Source organism: Colletotrichum phormii, assembly GCF_030913505.1.
Source record: "Colletotrichum phormii strain CBS 102054 chromosome Unknown BDP81scaffold_9, whole genome shotgun sequence".
NCBI classification, from domain to species: Eukaryota; Fungi; Ascomycota; class Sordariomycetes; order Glomerellales; family Glomerellaceae; genus Colletotrichum; species Colletotrichum phormii.
Genome location: NW_026851451.1, coordinates 533,874 through 556,056, shown reverse-complemented (window position 1 = coordinate 556,056; position 22,183 = coordinate 533,874). Strand labels below are relative to the sequence as shown.

At 52.3% G+C, this 22,183-nt stretch overlaps 6 protein-coding genes across 6 annotated transcripts; 4 read left to right on the top strand and 2 right to left on the bottom strand.

Annotated features, from left to right (window-relative positions):
- Positions 1 to 329: 329 nt before the first annotated feature.
- BDP81DRAFT_449197 (HEC/Ndc80p family protein) lies at positions 330 to 2,700 on the top strand (the record flags this gene model as incomplete). Its single annotated transcript, XM_060592374.1, has 4 exons — positions 330 to 356; positions 452 to 2,260; positions 2,314 to 2,444; positions 2,499 to 2,700. 4 exons carry the CDS (start codon positions 330 to 332, stop codon positions 2,698 to 2,700), a joined length of 2,169 nt encoding a protein of 722 aa, XP_060445714.1.
- Positions 2,701 to 5,406: 2,706 nt separating this feature from the next.
- BDP81DRAFT_319049 (NAPE-hydrolyzing phospholipase D) lies at positions 5,407 to 6,777 on the top strand (the record flags this gene model as incomplete). Its single annotated transcript, XM_060584408.1, has 2 exons — positions 5,407 to 5,687; positions 5,787 to 6,777. 2 exons carry the CDS (start codon positions 5,407 to 5,409, stop codon positions 6,775 to 6,777), a joined length of 1,272 nt encoding a protein of 423 aa, XP_060445713.1.
- A 647-nt stretch (positions 6,778 to 7,424) lies between these two features.
- On the top strand, positions 7,425 to 8,744 carry BDP81DRAFT_318515 (major facilitator superfamily domain-containing protein; the record flags this gene model as incomplete). Its single annotated transcript, XM_060584365.1, has 2 exons — positions 7,425 to 7,655; positions 7,740 to 8,744. 2 exons carry the CDS (start codon positions 7,425 to 7,427, stop codon positions 8,742 to 8,744), a joined length of 1,236 nt encoding a protein of 411 aa, XP_060445712.1.
- A 5,803-nt stretch (positions 8,745 to 14,547) lies between these two features.
- BDP81DRAFT_518263 (long-chain-fatty-acid-CoA ligase-like protein) lies at positions 14,548 to 17,347 on the bottom strand (the record flags this gene model as incomplete). Its single annotated transcript, XM_060595927.1, has 7 exons — positions 14,548 to 14,941; positions 15,007 to 15,300; positions 15,373 to 15,712; positions 15,781 to 16,306; positions 16,387 to 16,835; positions 16,907 to 17,004; positions 17,066 to 17,347. 7 exons carry the CDS (start codon positions 17,345 to 17,347, stop codon positions 14,855 to 14,857), a joined length of 2,076 nt encoding a protein of 691 aa, XP_060445711.1. The 3' UTR covers positions 14,548 to 14,854.
- A 244-nt stretch (positions 17,348 to 17,591) lies between these two features.
- On the bottom strand, positions 17,592 to 19,657 carry BDP81DRAFT_460692 (uncharacterized protein; the record flags this gene model as incomplete). Its single annotated transcript, XM_060593682.1, has 4 exons — positions 17,592 to 17,668; positions 17,791 to 19,034; positions 19,109 to 19,309; positions 19,374 to 19,657. The coding sequence occupies 4 exons, from the start codon at positions 19,655 to 19,657 to the stop codon at positions 17,592 to 17,594; spliced, it is 1,806 nt and encodes a 601-aa protein (XP_060445710.1).
- A 224-nt stretch (positions 19,658 to 19,881) lies between these two features.
- Positions 19,882 to 21,986, top strand: BDP81DRAFT_518246 (cytochrome protein). The gene is made up of 4 exons (XM_060595926.1): positions 19,882 to 20,429; positions 20,498 to 21,039; positions 21,117 to 21,447; positions 21,512 to 21,986. The coding sequence occupies exons 1-4, from the start codon at positions 20,186 to 20,188 to the stop codon at positions 21,949 to 21,951; spliced, it is 1,557 nt and encodes a 518-aa protein (XP_060445709.1). The 5' UTR covers positions 19,882 to 20,185; the 3' UTR covers positions 21,952 to 21,986.
- Positions 21,987 to 22,183: the final 197 nt, after the last annotated feature.

The window sequence follows — 22,183 nt, the reverse complement described above, 5'->3', positions numbered from 1 at the left end:
GCATCACCGAGCCTGTGGCCCCCCCGTCGCCCATTGTTTAAAGAGGGGCAGTGCGCAGCCAATGAACGAGGGGTACAACAATTTGTTTACTTGCTCCAGAGCAACAACACTTTTGCATCTGCTACCCCATCTGCCATCCCACTCGCACCTCCTTACACACGACGCATGCACGCGCGCGCAAACCATACATCTTTACTCGAATCTGTCGCGCAACAATCTACTTCCATCCTAGCGACTCGCAATCGTTAGCGCCTGCATCGCCAGTCTTTTCGCAAGTCCGTCGACTGCGATTTGGCACTAGAACTACCACTGTCCAGCTCCCTCCGAACATGTCGCAAGAAACCGGCCTGTGGAGTGTGCGCAGACCAAGAGAAGTCAGCATTTTCCTCAACATCAGCCTGTCGCGATATCACAGCCTCGATAGGTTTGTTCTTACTAACTTATGACGCAGACATTAGGAGGCATCAACTACAACACCGGCCTACCTCAACCCGCATCAGCAATGAAACGATCCGCCTCTGGCGTCGGCGCAGGCGCGCCTTATTCGAACAGCCATGGCCGATCCATGTCCGGCTCCAGACAATCTCTGGCATTGTCACGACCCAGCCAGCCCATGTTCCAGCGCTCATCATCTGGAACGAACCTGGCAGACATTGGCCTGTCCTCGGTGAAGCGAACATCATCGATGCGCGATAAGTCCTTCGCGCCGACACCTGCGCCAGGACGCTCTTCACAAGACGATAGGAGGAGTAGTGTCTACCGCGCAAGAACATCAACCGCCGGACCCATGAGCCACCAGAGTTTCTTCCAGCAAGCACCACAACCTGCTGGCGTACCTCGAGACCCCCGCCCGCTGCGAGACAGATCATACCAGGCCAGGATAGGACAGGAGCTGCTAGATTATCTTGCCCAAAACAACTTCGAGATGCAGATGAAGCATACCCTATCGCAAAATATTATCAAGTCCCCTACGCAAAAGGACTTCAACTTCATGTTCCAATGGCTGTACAGGCGAATTGACCCGAGCCACAAGTTCCAGAAGAACATCGACCAAGAAGTGCCGCCTATCTTGAAGCAGCTGCGGTACCCATACGAGAGAAGCATCACAAAGAGTCAGATTGCCGCTGTCGGTGGTCAAAATTGGAGCACTTTCCTGGGATTGCTGCACTGGATGATGCAGCTGGCGCAGATGCTGGATGGCTACGCTTGCAGCCGATACGACGACGCTTGTCTCGAAAGTGGCCTCGACGTCACCGGCGATCGTATCATTTTCGACTTCTTGAGCAAGGCATATAGGGACTGGCTTGCCATGGACGAGGACGCAGATGACGATGACGCAAACCGAGCACTCGCCCCTCATATTGAACGGATGGCAGCCGCTTTCGAGCAGTCCAACTCCAAGTATACATCTGAGCTTGAGATGCTCGAGGCAGAGAACGGCCGACTACTGCAAGAAATCGAAGATCTTGAAAAGTCCACCCCGGATCCTGCCGTACTCGACAATCACTTCCGGATCATGGAAGAGGACAAGATCAAGTTCGAAGAATACAATGCGCTTGCCATGCAGAGATCCGACAAGTACGAAACACGAATCAACGTCCTTCACGAGGAGCTCGATAAGCTCAATGAGGAGTTGAGAGAGGTGGAGGACGAACGACGAGGACTGCAGAAGGCTGTGGACGATCTTGGCATCAGCATGCAGGATATTGACCGCATGACTGCCGAGCGGGAACGTCTCCAGAAGGGCATCGAATCAGCGTCGCAAAGATTAGAGGATGTCAAGAAGAAGGTCGCGGACAAGGAGATGGAGGCAAGCAGGAAGCTGGACGAACTCGAGAGAATGGTGGACAGGTACAACACTTTGGCGTACCAGATTGCACTGATACCTGCGAACGCGGTCAACGCCAACGGCAGGGACTACGAATTGCATGTAACGGTCAACGACGGACCGGACTTCAGCTCTTCGCAACTCAAGGGCTCGAGTGGCGTTTCTTCAAGCGACCGATTGCTTGCTGACCCCATTACTGGATACCAGGCTGCCCACATTCTCAGTCTCGATCTGCGCGGACAGGTCAAGAACAGCTTCCTTACGCTAAGGAAAGAGATCTCTGAAAGGAGGACCGTTGCCATGGACAACATGATGAAAGATCATGACCTGCTTGATGGCATCAAGGAGGCAATCGAAGACAAGCGCAACGAAGTTGAGGCTCTGGAGCACCGTGTCCGCGCTGCCGAGGAAGAATATGAGAAGACCAAGGAGGTACGTACTATGCTTGATCCAGTTAACAGACCACATACTGACAACTATCATAGGTTACAACAACACAGAAGATGGCATCTGATGCCCAGATCGAAAAGATGGAGAAGGAGCTTGCCAAGATGCGAGCCACTTTGTCAGAGTCGGTACAGCTGATGGAACAACGTGAGATGAACACGAGCATCGAGTAAGTCAATGTTGATTGGACTCACTTATACTTCAGTGCTAACTATAGCCTTAGATACGAACAGCTCGTACTTCGTGCCAACTCCCTGCGAGAAGAGCTGCACACGGAGATTGACCGTATGCTCAACGATGTCATCAAATTCAAGATTCACGTACAAAAGAACCTTGACGACTACGAGGGTTTCGTGGCCGATGAGGTCCAAGCAGAGTTGGGCAGCGAGGAGATGGGCGAGGACACACGGAATATCAACATGTGAGACTGCTTTGCAAGGTTCTTTGTCTTTGGGTGGCTTGATGGGCATCCTTTGCGAGGATTGTCCATTGGTTTTCTTGATGAGCGTTCCGTTCGGGCGCAACTTTTAGTCCAGGGCTTGTTTTCGTTCTTGTTTCTCAGATACCATGATGACGGATAATGACGGCGAAAGGGACAGTACAGTCTCGATGAATTTGAACTTGGTTTACTGTTTTTGACATTGTCTGCACCTCTGTGGCTTGATTTGGTTGTTGAAGACTTCCAGGTTGAAAGTTAGGGCCCAGCCGTCTCGTTCTACGCGGTAGAGTTTTACGCGGGAGAGGTACAACTCTATAACTATCTCCGACATCCACGGCTCGAGACGCAAAGGTTGATGCAATCGCTATAAGAACCGAGTCGAGACCCTGATCTAAGTGTTCCTGACAATGAAAGATCACACTTCCCGCCCCTCTACTTCTCAACCCCCTTATTACAACCAAAAAGACAAGAACCAGTCACCAATATCTGAGGATATATCAAAAATACCAGCTGCAGCCATCATGAACTTCCTTGCGCCTACAAAACACTAACAACTCGCCCCGCCAAACAGTCCAGCAGATCCTGACGCAGCAGTCTGGGAATCAACCATTCTCGCACTACGCCGACAAAGCAGCATCCCTCTCCTAGACAAAAAGGTGCAAACATGGCGCGACGGCTTCGAAGAGGCAGAGTACCGGGACGTCCATCGCCTCGTCCAGGAGCACCGCTTACCACGGGACGCGAAGTTCAAACTTCATGCCTGGCTGCGAGAGGCCCGTACCATGGAGACCAAGGCAAAGAATAGCGGGTATAAACCTACCCGGATCTTGTACGCTGGTATTGTACAGGACTGCGAGGCGGAACTGCATTGTCTTCGAGACCAGTTCGTTATCAAGACGTTTCGGTTTGAGCGGATACCGCATAATCTTGCGAAATTGCGGCGATGGGTTGGTCGTGGAGGAGAGGAGAGTAAAGCAAGTGATGCGGGGGGTTCGATGAATACCACCACGACTGAAGTTAAGCCACTAGGCAGAGGCAGGGCTGTATCGCTTCCGTCCCTTCGTAAACCGCGACCACTCAGTCTCGAGCTTGTGAGGGGAGCGATGGAAATTCCTGACGATGCCGATAACTCGGAAGCAGTGCACGACGACGAAAGAGAAGAGGAAGAAGAAGAAGGAGGACCAGAGATGATGGAAGGCTATGCCTGCTCTGAACAAGAGTGGGTTCGTCGTCTGCACAATTGGACTCGTCACCAGGAAGATTGGGCTCAACGCGAGGAAGAGCAGGAGAGCCACCGGCTACTGCTGGCGATGAGACACAAGTACCCGGTCAACATGCGCAGGGCAAAGACACAATACTTGAGGGCCATGGAGAGGCAGGAGTGGGAGCAGGATAAGGGGGTATTCGGTCTTGCTGGCCGCGGTCGTTTCTCATGGGCCACGGTGTAGGAAGATGGCGTTGGGAGGACGTCCGTAGGCGATCGTCACATTGCAGATGAGAGGACTTCAATGAAGAAAGACAAAATTGCTCCCAAGGATCAAAAAGCGGGTTACTCGTTGAGTGTGAGTTGCATGTAAGTCAGGCTGTCAGATGCGAGTGCTGTCCATTTAGCGATGCGGCGCATGCGGCCGCATGCCCGCTTGCTCCAATCGTCAAGCCCGTTGTTGCTTACATGCATGCTTACATGGACTCTGCCATGCGTCAACAAGAACCGTAACTCGTAAATGTGATGTGGTGTATGAACAGAGTGAGTCAGGATAGAGGGGCAGCTCCCAGTTGACTTGGCACAGGTCGCATACCTCTTCTAGGGTACTTGACTCCCCTGTTCTAGGGTACCTGGGGCGTCTCCATTTTCAAAAGGGGACTTTGACGGCGAAAAAGAGATCCAATGGGCTCCCGTCCGAAAAGAGACTAGCGTCGTTGGCCCGGTATCCCGCACCACGGAGGGATCATTCCACCGTGTCTCCGCGATGGGCCGCCCGATGCGTAAGGTACGGTACGGCCGGACTTTACCTACCCCCGCACTCGCACCCAAAGTACCTTAAGCTGGCGATGAGAGATGGAACTTTGGAAGTCGGAGTCGGTGATGTGGCTTGAACTTTAGGGCTGCTCTATGGATTGTCAGTGAGACGGACACACCCGTAGTACGGGTTAGGGAACTTTGGTTGTCCTAAAAACCGGTATCTCCACTGACGTGCCAATCAGACACGACAACTTACATTGATTGACTTGGATGTAGTGACGCGCAGATGCTTGACGCGTTGCGCCAGGGAGAACAGCTCACTTTTCACGGCGATATTGATAGCTCCAGGTCATTTCTGTGGCTCGCAGTCGCACATCTGACGTGCAGATTTAAACCAAGCCTCGCCGCAGGACGCTGAATGAGTGATGCACACGTATCTTTCACTGCCTAGCCCATCTTAAGAGTGGCTTGCCTTTGCAGCCTGTCTTGAGTCTCTCCCTCTCTCTCGGACCGGGCTCATCGTGCTCGCTAACGCCGAGTGGATCTCGTTCCGTCTAGTCAAATTCCCCGGCCGGCGAGCGCGGATTGCTACCATTTTGAGCTTGTCTCTGCCAAAGTTCCAATCCCTCCCTCTCTTTTTCTTTGTATCTGCATAGCAAGGTCCGAATCCATCTATATATCTCGGAATCCCCTCACACCCCTCCAAGCAAAGGGGGCCTCTGATGAACCATGTCCAAGTTCAGACAGTTCTTCCGCACTTTCTTCCAACAACCACCCATACGCCCCGGTGCTAAGAAAGCTTCAGCAACACCAGCCTCCGTGCTCGCCCTCTCAATGGCCTCATATTCAACCACTGTCACCAAGATCCCCGACCTGGGTCCCTCGCCCGAGGATGCCTCGTCTAAGCCTCACCACATCACGAAGAACGGCAACAGAGTCGGCTTCAAGAACGTCCACCCGTCCTTTGGCGATGGCATCGGCTTTTCCAAAATGCTCCGCCATGTTCTCTGGTACGTATCAATCTCATACTCATTCTCATAGTCCGGCCATCCCGGCCCCGCGCCGGCCTCACTCCCCGCTCAGTTACCTTATTCTAACAAACATCACAGGCCGCAAGTGACGGGTGAGCTTAAATGGCCCGACACCACGCCGCCAACCGTGACCGTCAAGAAGCCAGAGTTCCTGCCCAACCGCACCGCCTCAGACAAGCTCCGCGCAACATGGCTGGGCCACGCCTGCTACTACGTAGAATTCCCCTCCGGCCTGCGCGTCCTCTTCGACCCCGTCTTCGAGGACCGCTGCTCGCCCTTCTCCTTCATGGGCCCCAAACGCTTCACCCCCAAACCCTGCGACCTCGCCGACATACCCTTTGTCGACGCCGTCTTCATCAGCCACAGCCACTACGACCACCTCTCCCACGAGTCCGTCCTCACCATCCAGAAGCACAACCCAAAGGCCCACTTCTTCGTCGGCCTCGGTCTGGAATCCTGGTTCAAGAACGCCGGCCTCAAGAACGTCACGGAGCTCGACTGGTGGGAGGACGCCGAAATCACCCTCAACATCGACAAGGGCGTCGACGAGGCGCCCGAATCCATCACCGCCCAGGTTTCGTGTCTCCCCTGCCAGCACACCTCCGCCCGCACGCCCTTTGACAAGGACACGACGCTCTGGGCCTCGTGGGGCGTCAAATCGGCCGGCAAGTCGGTCTGGTTCGGCGGTGATACGGGATACCGCGCCGTGCCGTGGACCCCGCTCGATGTTGACGACTACGGCCCAAAGTACGCCCACCTGCCCATGTGCCCGCAGTTTAAGCAGATTGGCGAGTTCCGAGGACCGTTTGATCTCGGCCTGATCCCCATCGGCGCGTATTACCCGCGCGTTGCCTTCTCGGGAATGCATGCCAACCCGTTCGATTCAGTTGAGATCTTCCAGGACACAAGGTGCCAGCGCGCCATGGGGATTCACTGGGGAACGTGGGCCTTGACCATGGAAGAGGTGCTGGAACCGCCCAAGCTTCTGCAGGAGGCTATGAAGAAGAAGGGCTTGCCACCGACGGGCGTGTTTGATGTGTGTGAGATTGGAGAGAGCAGGGACTTTTAGGCAAAATATCCCTCCCCTGCAATGTATTACTACTGTTTCCATTGTCAGTTTTCTCGCATTTCGAGCAGGCGTTCTTTGTGTGATGGTTTATAAGCACCATATAGATCAAGGCATGTAACGCGTGATATTAGCGTTTAGCCACAATCAAAATGTATCATTGAAGAAGGCATGCTGACTGCTGGCTTTGAGCACACTCAAGCATAGGTAGGACATCAGCAGTGGCGTTACCCTGGAACTCGAGCTCTTGTATTTGACTCTTACTCATCCTATTCGACTTGCGAATTATCCGGAATTAGCGGGTCAATCAGTCTACATACCGCAATAAGGCGAATCACCAACAATATGCAGGTTGAACGTTGGAGTGCTGTGCCTCTTACAACCTGGCAGGCCGCGCACGTGGCCAGGCAGACAAGTATGAGTTATATACGTTCCTGAACCGGTGATTTTCAACCGATTGTTCCAGTATAATTCAGTATTTCGTGCCTCGACCAAAAAGTTTCTAGACGTCGGAATCACTACAGCTCTTTTCGCTCCTCTTTTTTTTTTTCGCTTTTTCACTCTTCGCTCTTCGATCTGCTCTTTTCACTATATCCCGTTTCTTTCTAAGTGCCCCCACACACAAACATAGCTGGAGGCTGAAGACAAGGATGACAGCAACAGCATCAGTATCAGCACCATCAGATGGCCGAAACATGAATGGCGAGGCGAGCGAAGGCTTGGTAGAATCCGCGCCAGCGTCCACGACATATGCCGCAGGCAAAACCAAGCATTCCGGCCTCGCCTCCTCGGAGCTGCACGGCTTCAAGTTATATATGGTTCTGATTGGCGTCTGCTTCGGCGCCTTTGTCATGGCTCTCGATGTCTATATCATCGGAACGGTTCGTCACCCAGCCAACACACTCACTCCTTTATTTCTCTCTCTCTTCCCATTCGAGGGAAAAACTGACTTTGCTCTTGCCTAGGTCATTCCGTCCATCACGTCCGACTTTCAGAACACATCACACATATCATGGTATCCAGCAGCCTACACGTTGGCAGTCTGCTCACTCACCCCCCTGGCGGGCAAAATGGCCAGTGTGTTCTCGCTCCGCTGGGTTTACCAAGGCTTTTTCTTCGTCTTCCTCGTCGGCAGTGCCATATGTGGCTGGGCCTCCACAAGCGAAATCTTCATCGTCGGCCGTACCGTCTCGGGTCTCGGCGCAGCTGCAGTCACCAGCGGAGGTCTCACCGTCGTCTTGGTCATATCGTCACCCCGACGTAGGCCGTTGTACATCGGCCTGTGCAGCAGCTGCTTTGCCCTGGGTCTGATTCTCGCCCCCATCATTGGCGGCGCCTTCACCGAGAAGGTCACCTGGCGCTGGTGTTTCTGGATTAATCTACCTGGTGGCGCCGTCACCCTGCTCGCCATGTTCTTCTTTTTCAAGTTGCCTCCACGAGAAGGCGGCCCCATGACCACCATGCAGAAAATCTTGAGTTTGGATCTCGTTGGGTCTTTCGTTTTCGCCCCCGGCATTTTCATGTTGATCCTCGCCCTGCAATGGGGCGGAAATTCGTACCCTTGGAAGTCAGCAACCATTATTGGCCTTTTGGTTGGATCCATCGTCATGCTGGGTCTCTTCGCTGTCTGGGAGTCGCGCTTGGGGGACTCGGCCATGATCCCTGGTGTTCTGGTCACAAGACGGACCGTCCTGCTCAGTGTCATCTTCTCTTTCTGCCATCTTGGTGCTCTATCCGTCTCATCGTACTACCTCCCGGAGTGGTTCCAGGTAGTCCAGGGCGCTACTCCCTTTGAGAGCGGCATAAGGGTGCTGCCGTCTGTCATCTCACAAATCGTGGGAACGATTTGTGCAGGTGCTACTGGTACGCACATTTTCAATACCCTCGCCCATGTTCCGGCCTCTAATTCGTCTCTCCAGCCCTCAAAATCCGTTTTTACAACCCTTGGTTTTAAGTCGGGCCAGTCTTGATGTGCACCGCGGCCGCTCTGTACACCCAGTTCACCGTCTCCAATACCCCATCGAGCCAATGGATCGGGTTCCAGGTCATCCAGGGCCTGGGTGTCGGCTTCTCCATGCAGATGCCATCTCTCATGGTCCAACTGGCGCTCAGGGACCGCGCCGATCTCTTGCCCATCGGCGTCTCGCTCAACATCTTCGCCCAGTTTCTCGGGGCTACCGTCGCGCAGGTCATTGCCGGTGCCATTTTCCACGCGCGTCTGGAGAACCAGCTCGCCTCGGGAGCTGCGCTGAGTCACGACCAGATACAACTACTTTACCGGAGTGGTATCGCAAACGTGCGAGCCATTGTGGACCAATACTTTCCCTCGCTGTTCGACCCTATCATGGAGTCGTACAACTCTTCCATCGCTCAGACACACGTGAGTCCCCTATCTCTATGACCCGACTTGGCGTTTCCATGTTCGCTAACATGTCGCTGGAAAGTTCGTTGCTGTTGCCTCAGCCGGTGTGGCTTTTTTCCTGGCCTTCGGAATCGAGTGGATCAGAATAGAGGGGTCGGCTATTAAGTTGGGCAACCAGGACAATGTGGACCCGGCAAACCCGAGCAGCGAGGAGAAGCCATCAGGAGTAACGGGGTATTGAAGTCCGCTTCTCTGTCTTCCGGTCTCTATGCAACACGTCCTCTGTTCAGGGGGAGCAATGCTTTAGATACGTGATATTCCTAATGTACTAGATACTTCAATATGAAGCCTTTTGATAGGGCACATCTCCCCTCAAAAATGTCACACAGCGACCCTTCCTAGTACTATCAGATTTACCTAGGTTAAAAGCAGTATTATGTTGTATAAAATTAGTAATAACACTAAGATCCCGGGTATATAAGAGTATCTTCGGAGGGAGTCTCTTTTCTTATTCCTTTCAACTTATAGGAGCAGTGAGATCTCCCCAAGCGATGAAGCATTCAAGAACAACAAAACTTCAAAAAACATACAACACCAGGCATTCGCTAGTCGTCACCGACCCAACTACTAATCCGGCCCTCAGAGACCTTAGCTATGGCCGCTCAACCTCATAGTGTTGAGGTATGCCACCATCTCCAACAGACGACGAGGGTCCTGAGCTACGGAACAAAGTTCGCACGTACCGAACCGGTCAGCCCGTCAGTGATATCAGCACACCCGGATGGCTAAGCGACGCACACCAACCACCACCTCCACCAACACCACATACCCTACCTGCCACCTCTTTTTTCAACCTTCTTTTTAGGTTCCTGGGTTTGAAAGCTGAATCAGTGATCACATCAGGGTGTGAACTCCACTTCCATTCTGCTATTGGCGCAAGCCCAGGACAGCTGGTCCAGAAGCTACCTTCGGAAATGTGCAAGACGTAACTCGGTGTGTGGCTCCGAAGCCCGACCTGGTTTTGTAGGTCGCAGTTGTCGATTGCTCGATGAGGGAGCGCACTGCGCAGCTAGGTTACGCGAATACATCAGCAGGCCAGCAGTTCAGTCGCTTTACCGGTCAGGACGAGTTCATCAAAGCAGACCTGTGGTTGCTAATGGGTCGCTGCAGCTGGGATAGGCTGCTACCAGTAGAGCGGGCAGAGACCGACTGTGTCATGGCTGGCATTCGATCCAGTGAAGAAAAGATTACAGCGCATGGAATTCCTCTAATTGAAGTGATAACAGAGGGGTCTGGGAACAGCCGTTCTTAGTGGTAAGAGCGCTAAGATGCACTGTGGCCCAGAGACATAGAGCCTTAAGGTTACTGGCAACGGGCTTTGGAAGCCGGCCGTCTTACTGGGCACTACCCCTCTGTGGCTTGTATTTCAAAAATTGCGAAGTCACCAGCACACGATCTTAAGCACCGCCTACCTTACCGGGAATGGCACCTCACCACCCTAGGGTCCGGAAACCGCCTGGTCACTAGCACAGGGTCTCAGGAGCCAGCCATGTTACCAGTAGGAGGGTGTCGCCTCCAGGGGTGCTACCAGTCAAGCGACTAACGCCTCGCCATTCTGACGGTAACGGCAGAGATCGTATTCCACGTTACTAGCAGTCGGACTGACACTGATTGCTCCTGCTGCTAGTTTTTGACTTGCACTCATATGGACGTAGACTTTTAGCTGCCAGGTAAATAGCAAAGCCGGCATCTGCAGCGCTAATTTACATACCCCCCATGATTTGAAATCCGGCGCTGTGCGGAAACTTGCGGTGTTGTAAGCGCGCAGAAGTGGCCGGCCGGCGCTTCTGGACCGGCACTGCCCGGTCCCGCCGGCTATTCGGCGCTTAGATCCTCACTGACGCAGCTTGAACATTTCCGCACACTAGATTCCAAAATCTAAAAAACAACCGAACATGACGCTACCCCACAAACATACGCATTTCCTTCGTGAGACGAGATTCTTAAATGGACGCTAGGATCCCCGCCAATCGAAGAAAAAACGAAGGTTCACCATATCAGAATGCATCAGGACGTCCCTAAACCCTCAACCAGTACCCCAGCGGTGCCCAGCTGTCACGGGCTGGAGCCCGGTTGAGATCTCCGGCCTTGCAGGAGCCGCACGCACACCCCTCTGCTGGGAAGCTGTCCGACCGCGACCTGTAATAACCGATTATTACATTAGATTATTACATTCGGTCATGCTACAGGCCGGAGCCGGTCAAGATGTCCAGCTTTACTAGAGCTACTATTCTACCGCAGCATACCGCCGAGTCCGGGCATATTATACTATAACTATACTAAGAGGTTAGAGGTAGGCAAAAAGGGAAAAAGTAAATAAGTTGAGGTACGAGTTAGGATAATTGGAGAATCGATTGTATTGATAATTATTCTATAGTTAACTAGTTACTCTAACTAACGTGAATGATAAGCGAGTGAGACACAAAACTGCGCCGATGATGCTTCAACACAAATGGAGATGTTTCTTCCACAACACATCATGGCATCCAGAAGTAATGAGTCAGGCATACAGCTGGCCCTTCAAGCTATCAGAATCAATCCAGAGCTTAGTGCACGGGCTGCAGCTACGATCTACTCGGTCAGCCATGCAACATTGAGTCGACGATTGAAGGGCTCTACATCTCGAAGCGACAGGATACCGAACTCGAGGAATCTTACTTTGCTAGAAGAGCAGACGTTAGTTGATCACATTCTCGATCTAGATGCCCGATCATTCCCTCCCCGGATCCGTGGTGTGGAAGAAATGGCTGATCGACTGCTTGCTGATCGCGACGCGCCTCCGGTTGGGAAGCGCTGGGCCTTAAACTTCGTCAAACGACAACCACAATTGCGGACGCGGTTTTTTCGGAGGTACGACTACAAGAGGGCCCAATGCGAGGATGCAGAGGCTATTCGCGGCTGGTTCGCTCTTGTGAAGAACACAATCGCGAAGTATGGTATCGATGAGTTTGATATCTACAACTTTGATGAGACTGGCTTTATGATGGGCCAGATTGCATCTGGCATGGTTGTCACAAGTACTGAAAGGCGTTCAAACACAAAAATTGCGCAGCCTGGTAATCGAGAATGGGTTACAGTGATTCAAGCCATCAACTCGCAAGGCTATAACGTCCCGCCGTACATCATCGTTGCAGGCCAATATCACCTCTCAACCTGGTATACAGAGTCAGGTTTCCCGGACGACTGGGTCATTGCGACGTCAGAAAACGGATGGACAACAAATGAAAGAGGCCTAGATTGGATCCAGCACTATGATCGTCATACGAAACCACGTTTGAGAGGCCAATATCGCCTCCTCGTCGTCGACGGGCACGAAAGTCACCACTCAACAGACTTTGAGCTATATTGCAAGGCAAACAAGATCGTTACACTTTGTATGCCGCCTCATTCGCCTCATCTACTCCAGCCCCTTGACGTTGGGTGTTTTGGTCCGCTAAAGACGGCGTATGGGCAACAAATTGAGGATAAGATGCGGCGGGGCGTAACCCACATCTCAAAGGAGGACTTCTTTCCTGCATATCGCAGCGCATTTAGTCAAGCGATGACTGAAAAAAACATCCAAGGGGGTTTTAGAGGAGCTGGGCTTGTTCCTCTGAGTGCAGAAAGCGTCCTATCAAAGCTGGACATCCGGCTACACACTCCAACGCCTCCAGCATCACTACCACAGACACCTCCGCCTTGGGTTTCAAGGACACCAAACAACCCAGTAGAGGCAAGCTCTCAATCCAACTTTATTAAGAGTCGGATCACTCGTCACCAAAGCAGCTCCCCAACCTCTATTTGCGAGGCTGTTGAACGACTTTCTAAAGGTACAAGAGGCATCATGCACCAAGTAGCCTTACTTAGATCTGAGGTACAGATTCTTAGAGACGAGAATAACCAACTCAGTCGACGACGGAGAACTAAGAAAACACGCCTACAACATGGAGGAAGTCTTACTGTAGCTGACGCAGCAGATATACAGTCACAGAAAGATGTGACTGCGCAGGTTCAGGAGGAAATGCGTCGTACTAGTGGTCGCAAACTGAGGGCCGAGACAGGTCAGCGACGGTGTGGCGTTTGTGGTCACCCGGGACACAATTCACGAACGTGCCAGTTTATTGAAGAGATGTCTGAAGATGAGGATTATGAGTAGTTTGAATTGAATTGATGCTGTTGATGTTGATATGGAAGCCAGTTTATCTCATCGGCGCAGTTTTGTGTCTCACTCACTTGTCTGTCTCACTCGCTTATCATTCATGTTAGTTATAATATAAGAAATAAATATTAATATCTTAATTGTTACGAGCAGGACAAGGCAACCAACTGTGGCACAAAGCAAAAGCTTCGATAATGATGACTCCGCATCATTTTCCCTTGTTCTGCATTATATAGCTACGCGCCCACAGTGACAAGTTGCGGCGGGCGTAACAATATGGCATAACTTTGAGTTCATGCAGAGGCGAACTCAGGACATAGAAAATGTACCTCAAAAAGGCCTAGCGCAGCATTTATTCATTTTTAGGATTCATTTCTTATCCAAGTCGCGTTATCCAACTGGCCTTTGAAAGTTATCCAAGTTTCCGATCACGCCCTATGCATAGTAAGGGGACAATATAGTAGCAGTCAACTAATACTTGGCAGGCGGGCCTTCAAACGTCTGTTAAGTTCTCCGTGGCCAGACTTGCGGGATGTTGTGGTCAGCTGACACAAATGTGATACAGCGCACGGTTGAAGTCTTGGAAAGTGCCGGCCAAGGATCTTGTCGTGATGGCTTCAACTATCCGTGACCTCACCACCCGTCACGTGACCTCGGTTACATAATCACCGAGACCCACACCCGCTCGCACTGCCTATTTCAGCGCGAGCCTCGTTGCTATTTCCTACTTCCAATAACTTAGACAACCGTTCTCTACTTCACATCTCGATGCCCATATTGTGACCATACGACAGATCCCTAGTCATAAAAGCATAGCAGCAAAGAGTGGTCAATTGGCCTATTTTGTATCCTATAGTCCCGGTCTGTATCTAAAAGAACCTGGTTATCGCGCACTCCTGTGGGATTGTCAAGGACTCAAGACGAACTCGGCCGTCACTGGTGAACCGGCACACTGGGACACTGACTAGCTCATCCGGACGACGAGTCAGTTGGCAGGGCAAGAGTAGAGTTTTATTCAAGCATTTGGTCGTCTCAGTTGACTTGTGATACAACCAGGAAGGTTTAAAATCTGCATTTGTTCTGCATCGTTTGTTATTGCTTAGGCCTAAGTCAAAAATATACGCCAATTCTAGTTTTCGGAACTCGGTCTCATAGTTCTTTCAGTGTGAATGATGACTACAAGCGAGTAATTTGAAAAGTATAAGGTAAGTAAGGTAGTTATTGGCCCTAGGAATAATGCTGTTGAGTCAGGCCGCTAGTGCAATTGCCCTCCAACAACGCGGGCCCAAGCCTTTCAATAACTCGAATTCAGTAATTTCTCCCCGAACGAACATTCTCATTGACCAAATAATAATTTCTTTCACTGACTCTCCCAAGAAACAAGTCGCAGCGCGAGCGTTGTTGCGCAACTGCCATAAGCTGTCAACGGGGTGCTGAGGGCATTATTTAGCAGCTGATTCACAATTCTCGACTTCACTATCGGCTTGTTTCATCGCCTTTCAGCAAACTACCGTCAGCTGTCAGTCACTGTTGACGCGATCAATGATCCCCTGATAGCGATTCACGATTTCTCGTCGGTTTAGCTTCCCAACGGCCGTTGTCAAGCCCTAGGGTCAACATCAGCCTCGCATTACTTTGATACAGGTCTCAAAATCTAAATGACGGCACTCACATTTTGCGGAGTCCACTCTTGATCGTCGACAAGGACAACCGACTCAACCACCTCGATTGAGGCGAGGCCAGCCTCCTTCGCGATTTGCTGCAACTGCTGGAGAGTGTCTCTAACAACACCTGAGTATTGCGTAAGCACTGATAATTCCGCGCTTGGATCCAGTCCATGTCTTGTAGCCAACTCCTTTAGAGCTGGCGGTGACGGAATGACAATAGCCAAAGGCTTTGCGCGGTTGGGAGATGCATGAATGCAGATATTGGCTACGAACGTTGCAGAGCGGTAGATTGACTCCAGCTGGAACGCGTGATTTTTCGTCAGCATGCATATCTTCCGTGGAGAAATGAGCATTGCAATGCGAGATCTTACCTTTTCAAGTGCGATGTACTCCCCATTAAGTGTTTTGACGAGGTTCTTCTTCCTGTCAATGATCCTGAAGTGGATGTCGTCGCCGCTGCATGTGGGCTCCCACTGCCCAATGTCGCCAGTGCGAAGCCAACCGCCAGGCGCGATGGCACTCTTGGATTCTTCCTGGTTGTCATAGTATCCTTCCATAACGCTATCGCCCCGTATCCAAATCTCTCCTTGCGTAGGGTTATTCCTGGTGAAGTAGCCTGCCTCGGGGTAGTCGACCAGTTTCATTTCTATGCTCGCTGGTATGCACATAGACCCTGGCCGCCATTGCCCCGGATCCATGAGGCCGCCCATGCTGATGATCACCAAGACGTCAGATTGGGTTCAGCCTGGAAATTAGGATTGAAGATTGCTTCAACTTACGCCATGGTCTCGGTCAGCCCATACCCGCTGATCAACGGCGCCATCACCATGGTCAAGAAATGCTGCGTGCTGTCTGCCACGGGTCCACCGCCCGACATGGCGAACCGCAGCCTAGACCCGACGACTTTGCCGGCTGCGGAAGATATGACGCAGTTGAAGCCACCTGTCCCCGGCAATCCGGTTGCGGACCATAGCTCTTTGGCCTTCAGCCACGTCCAGAAGGTGACTCTGTCAACTAAGCTGGCAATGTTGATGCTGGTCAAAATCGCCTTTCTGACTCTTTCCCAGATGGCAGGTACACCGATCATAAAGGTGGGCTGGAATGCGCGCAAATCCCCCATTTCGAGTTTGCCGGATGGGGCGGCGTGGTCGAATAGCGTACGGGCGCCACCATAGCCCATTTTTACGCCCCAAACGAGACAGCTATTTTCGAAGGCGAATTCGAGGACATGAGCTAGGGGTAGGTACGCAAGGAAAGAATCGGTTGGTGAGAGGTAGTCACCGATAACGGAGTCAAGGCCAGTAACTATTGGTCGGCCAAATTGGTATCAATGGTATGCCAAGGGGAAAATATCAGGTGTCGTGGCGAAGTCAGGGGTAACTTACCCGCCGCTACAATAGCCTTGTGCTTCACCGGAACTCCTTTCGGTATCCCCGTAGATCCAGAAGTATAGTAGATGGCGCACAAATCCTCTCTACGAGGTGGAACAGGCTCGCTCATCTTGCTCCGGCCGGCCACGCATAGCTTGCTAAAGCTCAGTACCTGGAGTCCGGGACGAGTCTTCTTGAGTTCTAGTAAGCCGTTGATCCACTCAGCGCCTGACTCACGTGTATCAACCGGCTGGTCGTTATAGACTATAACCTCAACGCGCGGTAGAGCTTTGGTTGTCAGTGCAGAAGTGACCTTCGGACAGAGATGGTGATCCACAAAGATGGCTTTGGCGCCCGTGGACTCTAGAGAATGCTCGAGGCCAGCAAGACCAAGAGCTTCGTAGGCTGTCACGAATACCATGGACTGTGAAGATGCACCATGGGCGATTGATAGCCATTGTGGGCTTACAAATGTTTGTCAGCATCGGGATATGGGGAAGAGTCCCAAACGGATACTTGCCTCGTTGCTGCGTACACGAGGATCATGTCAATCTCTTGTAGACCTACCGCCCGGAAACCAGACCCAACTTCATGAACCAGTTTTCGATAATCTCGGTATGAAGTGTAGGTGTACTAATACTTCTCGCTGAGCCAAGTCCCGTTAAATAAGAATCCGGCGGGGCAAGTAACCAACCGGAGAATTTCTCAGCGATTTCTTTACCGCATTTGCATTACCAGCACCAGGTGCTCGTGCTCCCAAAGCTGGCTTGTCTTCGTATGTCTCCGCCGCCCAATTTACGATGTCATAAATTGTCTGTATCTGATGGTTGGGCTGCGACAATAACCCGGGTCTTCCGGAGAGCTTGGCGTTTCTTCGGGGCTGAGTCTCAGCCGGGATCTGTGGGGCACCCGGCACCGATGATAAAGTGGGAACCAGAACGGATTCGGAGGTCCGGGCGCCGGACTGCAGGGACATGGTCATTGTTCGGTATCAAGCAAACCTGTGGATAAGGTTGGACGATGTACAGTATCACGATACCAATATGTTTGAGCATTTGTTTTAATTATCGCACCTCATGGTACGTGTGTCGTGTACATAAATGCCCGGGTGGTTTCCAGTTGTCGGGTGTAAGCGCTGTGCCCCAGGATAAGTCCCCGAAGGTCGTCGCAGTACGCGTACGGTAATGTTCCAGTCGAATCGACCCGTCGCCATAGGACGTTCAACCAATAATGGCTCCCCTGAGAATCAGTGAACCGATGCCTTGATCTACTGCTACGAAAGTACCGAGGAGGAAATCTGAAAGTACCCGCATGCAAGCTGTTGTGCCTGTCCTGTCCGAGCTTTCAGCGCAGCCCAAGACCTCAACATGGCGGCATGTACGAGGGCAGTCGACCTGAGCCCATCAGCCCATCCTTTACACAGCCTGTTCTCCTCGTCGACAGACCATGCATCGCTTCCAACTCCGGTCAGTCCAAAGAGAAGACCCTCAGGGTCGTATTTGGACTTGATAGCCCGCAGTCTCGGGTAGTTCGCCCCGTAAAAGTCCTTCTTCCAGGTCTTTAGCTGAAAGTCCCCCTCATTCATATACGTCCCGGACCCAAGCGTGAGATGTCTCAGCTTCGGCACAACCACGTTGGTGATTTCGTCTGCGCGTCGTTGACCGTCCGCTCTAGGCGCACTAAAGTTCCACGTCGACTGCGCGAGCACTGTGACTAAAGTGTCCCGCCAGGCTGGTAGCACAGCATTATCTGCCGCGGCTTTTCGTGAAGACTTTTGACCCACATCTAGAGCAACAAAGCCCAGAAAAGCATCCGTGTCTTCGAGAATGCTGCGAATGGCCCCAACAAGAGCGGTGCTATTCTCTTCCACAGTGGAGCGCGGAATCATCCTGCCGCCGAAGAGGTGGTGAATCGTGTACGGACCTCGGGGTAGGGGGCCACCGTGCTTGCGATAATGGTCCAAGAATGTGAGTGTTGATGTCACTTCGAGCATGTACATTATCCCCAGCTCATCGAGTCTTTCGACCAGCGGGCTTATCAACCCGGAAACCTGCTCCTTGGTCCACCTGGGGAGGGTGATAGGCGCGATGAAGAAGGCGTCCTTAGTAACGGCATATCCAGCTGTTCCACCAGCAGCAGTGAGGCTAGGGAGAAGGTCTTGCCAGCTCTTGAAAAAGTTCCAGAAGTCATCTTTCTCCACCCCGGCGGTAGAGAATGCCAGAGTCGCGCCTCCGATGGAACCGTCAGGGTATGCTCTCACCGTTAGCGAGAGCACAACTGCGTAGGTACCAGGTCCGCCTCCGCTCAAAGCCCAGTACAGGTCAGAGTACTGCTGAGGCGTCGCTACGACGTGTTCTCCGGAAGGCGTGATGACTTCCCACTCAAGGACTTGATCGGCCCCGAGGCCGTATTGTGAGCTCAAAGGACCATGACCTCCACCTTGGGTATAACCACCAGCGACACCGACTGTCGGGCAGAAGCCTCCGACCACGCGCAGACCGTGGCTGGCGGCAGCCGTGTAAGCCTCAAGCCCACGTACGCCTGCGCCCATGTGGATGGCGGGACCGCTGTATCCCTCGCTTGCAAAATCTAGCACTTCTATCGAATGCAAGCTACTTGTCCAGAGGGCGAGCGCTCCCTTTCCGGTAGACTTCCCCATGTAACTAGCAGCGTAGATCAGCAAGTGTTCCAACATTCTCATCTCGACTTGTCAACTTCGGTGTGGTTTGATACGCACTCATGTCCAGTGTTCTTGATGGTCAGTCGGAGGGAGTGCTGGCGTGCGAACGAAAGCCCTTGCACCACATCTTCTGCATTCGTTACGTTGATGGCGTAAGAGACACTATGTCCCAACGTACAAGGGGTATCTGCGGGACTGAACGGGTCGCAGCTGGAGTTCTGCCAGTAGGGGCTCTGGATGCCGCCCGGCCAAGATTCGCTACAGCTCCCTGTCAGACTGAAATATTCGAACAAGACATCTCTCGGGTGTCAAGTCAGCTTACTGAATCTCTGGCCAGACCCATTCCTCACGAATAGCAGCGCACTTGGCTTCGTCGTAGTTTGGTTCGTGGCAGACAGATGCCGGAGGAACAGGAGCAATGAGACGACCGCTCACAGAGGCATTGAGACTTTGCCATTGCGACTCGGATGGCCAACAGCTGTCGCCATCAGTACATGTGCAGAATGGGCGGTTCCAGCGGGAGAGATTTGGTGCCAGTAGGACGGCGGCCGCAATTGCTAGGCCCGCGATTGAGGCTGGTCCGGCAACTTTGGATACGAATCTCATTGCTGGATTGAATGGGCATTTGAATTCAACCCTGTGGATATCAACTTGAGATTTTCGTTACTTCAGTTGAAATAGAGGAAGAATATGGCTGGGTGGATTAAGACAAGGAGCGCCCAACAGAGTTGCAAAATGACTAAGACACGGCCAAGATCATTATTCCCCGGCATGACTGACATAGGAACACCAAAAGGTTCGTTGTGCAAAGTAAGACTGACAAGAAAATACCCCGACCGGCCTACTTGGATTGCGTGTGGCCTGATGCTGACGCCCGGAAGACTATCTACCCGCAACAAAGAAGAAGAAATTGACCGCTTTCTAATGAGAATCGACTGGACAAGAAACCAACCCAGCACAGGAATATATTGCGACAAGACATTATCCAGGAATGACCCGTCTGTTAAGTGTGACCTAGCCATAACACGTTCGATAGTTACTATCCTTTTCTGCCCTCTCGCCGATCTCGCCAACCGCAGACGCTTGCTCTATCGTTATCGCACAATTCTTCTCAAGAGATAATCATCAGATGCAATGAGTCTCCTATCAACACCCGAGTTTCACTCCCCTGCCGCTTTTTATGGCACTATCGGGCTCGTCGGTATAGTCGCGTATCTGGTTTCTCTGGCTATATACCGTCTGTACTTCAGCCCGCTCGCCAAGTTCCCAGGGCCGAGGCTGGCAGCGTTGACGCAATGGTACGAAACCTACTATGAGCTCTTCAGCGGAGATGGTGGCCAGTTCATCTGGCACTACGCCAAGTTGCATGAGGAATACGGCAAGTAATTCCCAGTTTGAGAATCGACCACTACGAGACCTTAATGTGGCGCTAACTGGGCCACAAAGGCCCCATCCTCCGGATCAACCCATGGGAGCTGCATATCCAAGATTCCAGCTTCTACGACGTGCTTTACTCGTCCTCCAGGCACTCCAGCAAGCTGACCACCCTCGCCCACCGTTTCAACAGCCCAGAGTCGGCTTTCTCGACGGTAAACCACTCCAGACACCGCCAGCGGCGAGCTGCATTGAATCCCTTTTTCTCTCACCGTAGGATCGCCGAGCACCAGCCCAACATCCAGCGGATGATGCACCGCCTTACCGATCGCGTCACACGAGAGTACCTGGGTAATGACAAGGTGCTACGCATCGATCAGATGTGGGGATGCTGGACTTCGGACATCATCAACGACTACGCCTTTGACAAGCCGCATAACTTTCTCGACGCTCCGGACTTCCACGCGAGTTACACGGACGCCATGGTCGATCTGTTGGAACCTGTTCACTACATCACGCAATTTCCTCTTGTGACGAATATGTTCAAGATGCTCCCGCTGTCGTGGGTGAAGGCTATGTCTCCTCAAATGGGGACTGTGCTGGACTTTAACAACGTAAGCAGATGGCCTAGACTGGAACACGAAGTGGACTCACGTATGGCATCTTGCTGATGTGTTACACGCATGAATAGGAAATGATGAGCCAAATTCGTATCCTCTTAAATAAGCCAGCAGAGGAAAAGGGGCAGTCCAAGACCATTTTTGGGGTCATCCTCGAGTCCGATCTCCCACCCTCGGAGAAGACAGTTGGCCGCCTACAGCAAGAGGCAATCAGCGTGACCGGCGCCGGTATCGAGACGACGATGCGAGCACTCAGCTTGTGCACATTCCATGTCCTGGCAAACCCCCCAGTTCAAGAGACGCTTCAAGCCGAGCTTAGGGAGGCCATCTCGGATCCCAGAAATCCTCCCGACTGGGATGCTCTCTCTCAGTTACCGTATCTGACAGCTTGCATCAACGAAGGTAAGATTATTCTCCAGTATTGAAAAGTTGGACGCGGACTTTGCTGAACAAAATCGCAAAAAAGCCCTCCGCTTCGCGTACGGGACGTCCCAACGACTTCCGCGCACCCTCGAGGACGAACCTCTTCGTTATGGCGAGTGGCTCATCCCCGTCGGCGCCACCGTGAGCATGGACAACTTCGCCGTATCCCACGATGAGGCCATTTTTCCGGACAACATGACCTTCCGCCCGGAGCGTTGGCTCGGCGACCCCAAAGCCCCCGACAGGAAGAAGCTCTCACGCTACATGGTCGCCTTTGGACGCGGGACGCGCTCCTGCGTAGGCATGCAGCTTGCGTGGGCGGAGCTGTATACAGGCATCGCGACACTGTTCCGCAGGTTCAAGATGGAGCTTTACGAGACGGAGCGAGACGCGATGGACCTGCACATGGACCGATTTGTGCCGCGTCCTAAGCCGCATACGCTTGGGGTGAGAGCTCTGGTTAAGGAGGATCTATATCGGTGACCGATTACCCCGTGGGATGGACTGATGGTATGATGAATCTCTTAGGTGAATGAATTGTTGTAGTTCTGCCGTTACCGAGCTCAATGACTCCCCTCAATGAAAACTTCTTGTTGGATTCACAGGTGGAAAAGGAAAATACTCGAGTATCGTGGGTAGCAACGATCACCGACTGTAGTGGTGATATTGCTTGTTCTTGTTGTTCTTGAGTGGAAGTCTAACCAGGTGCCAGCGG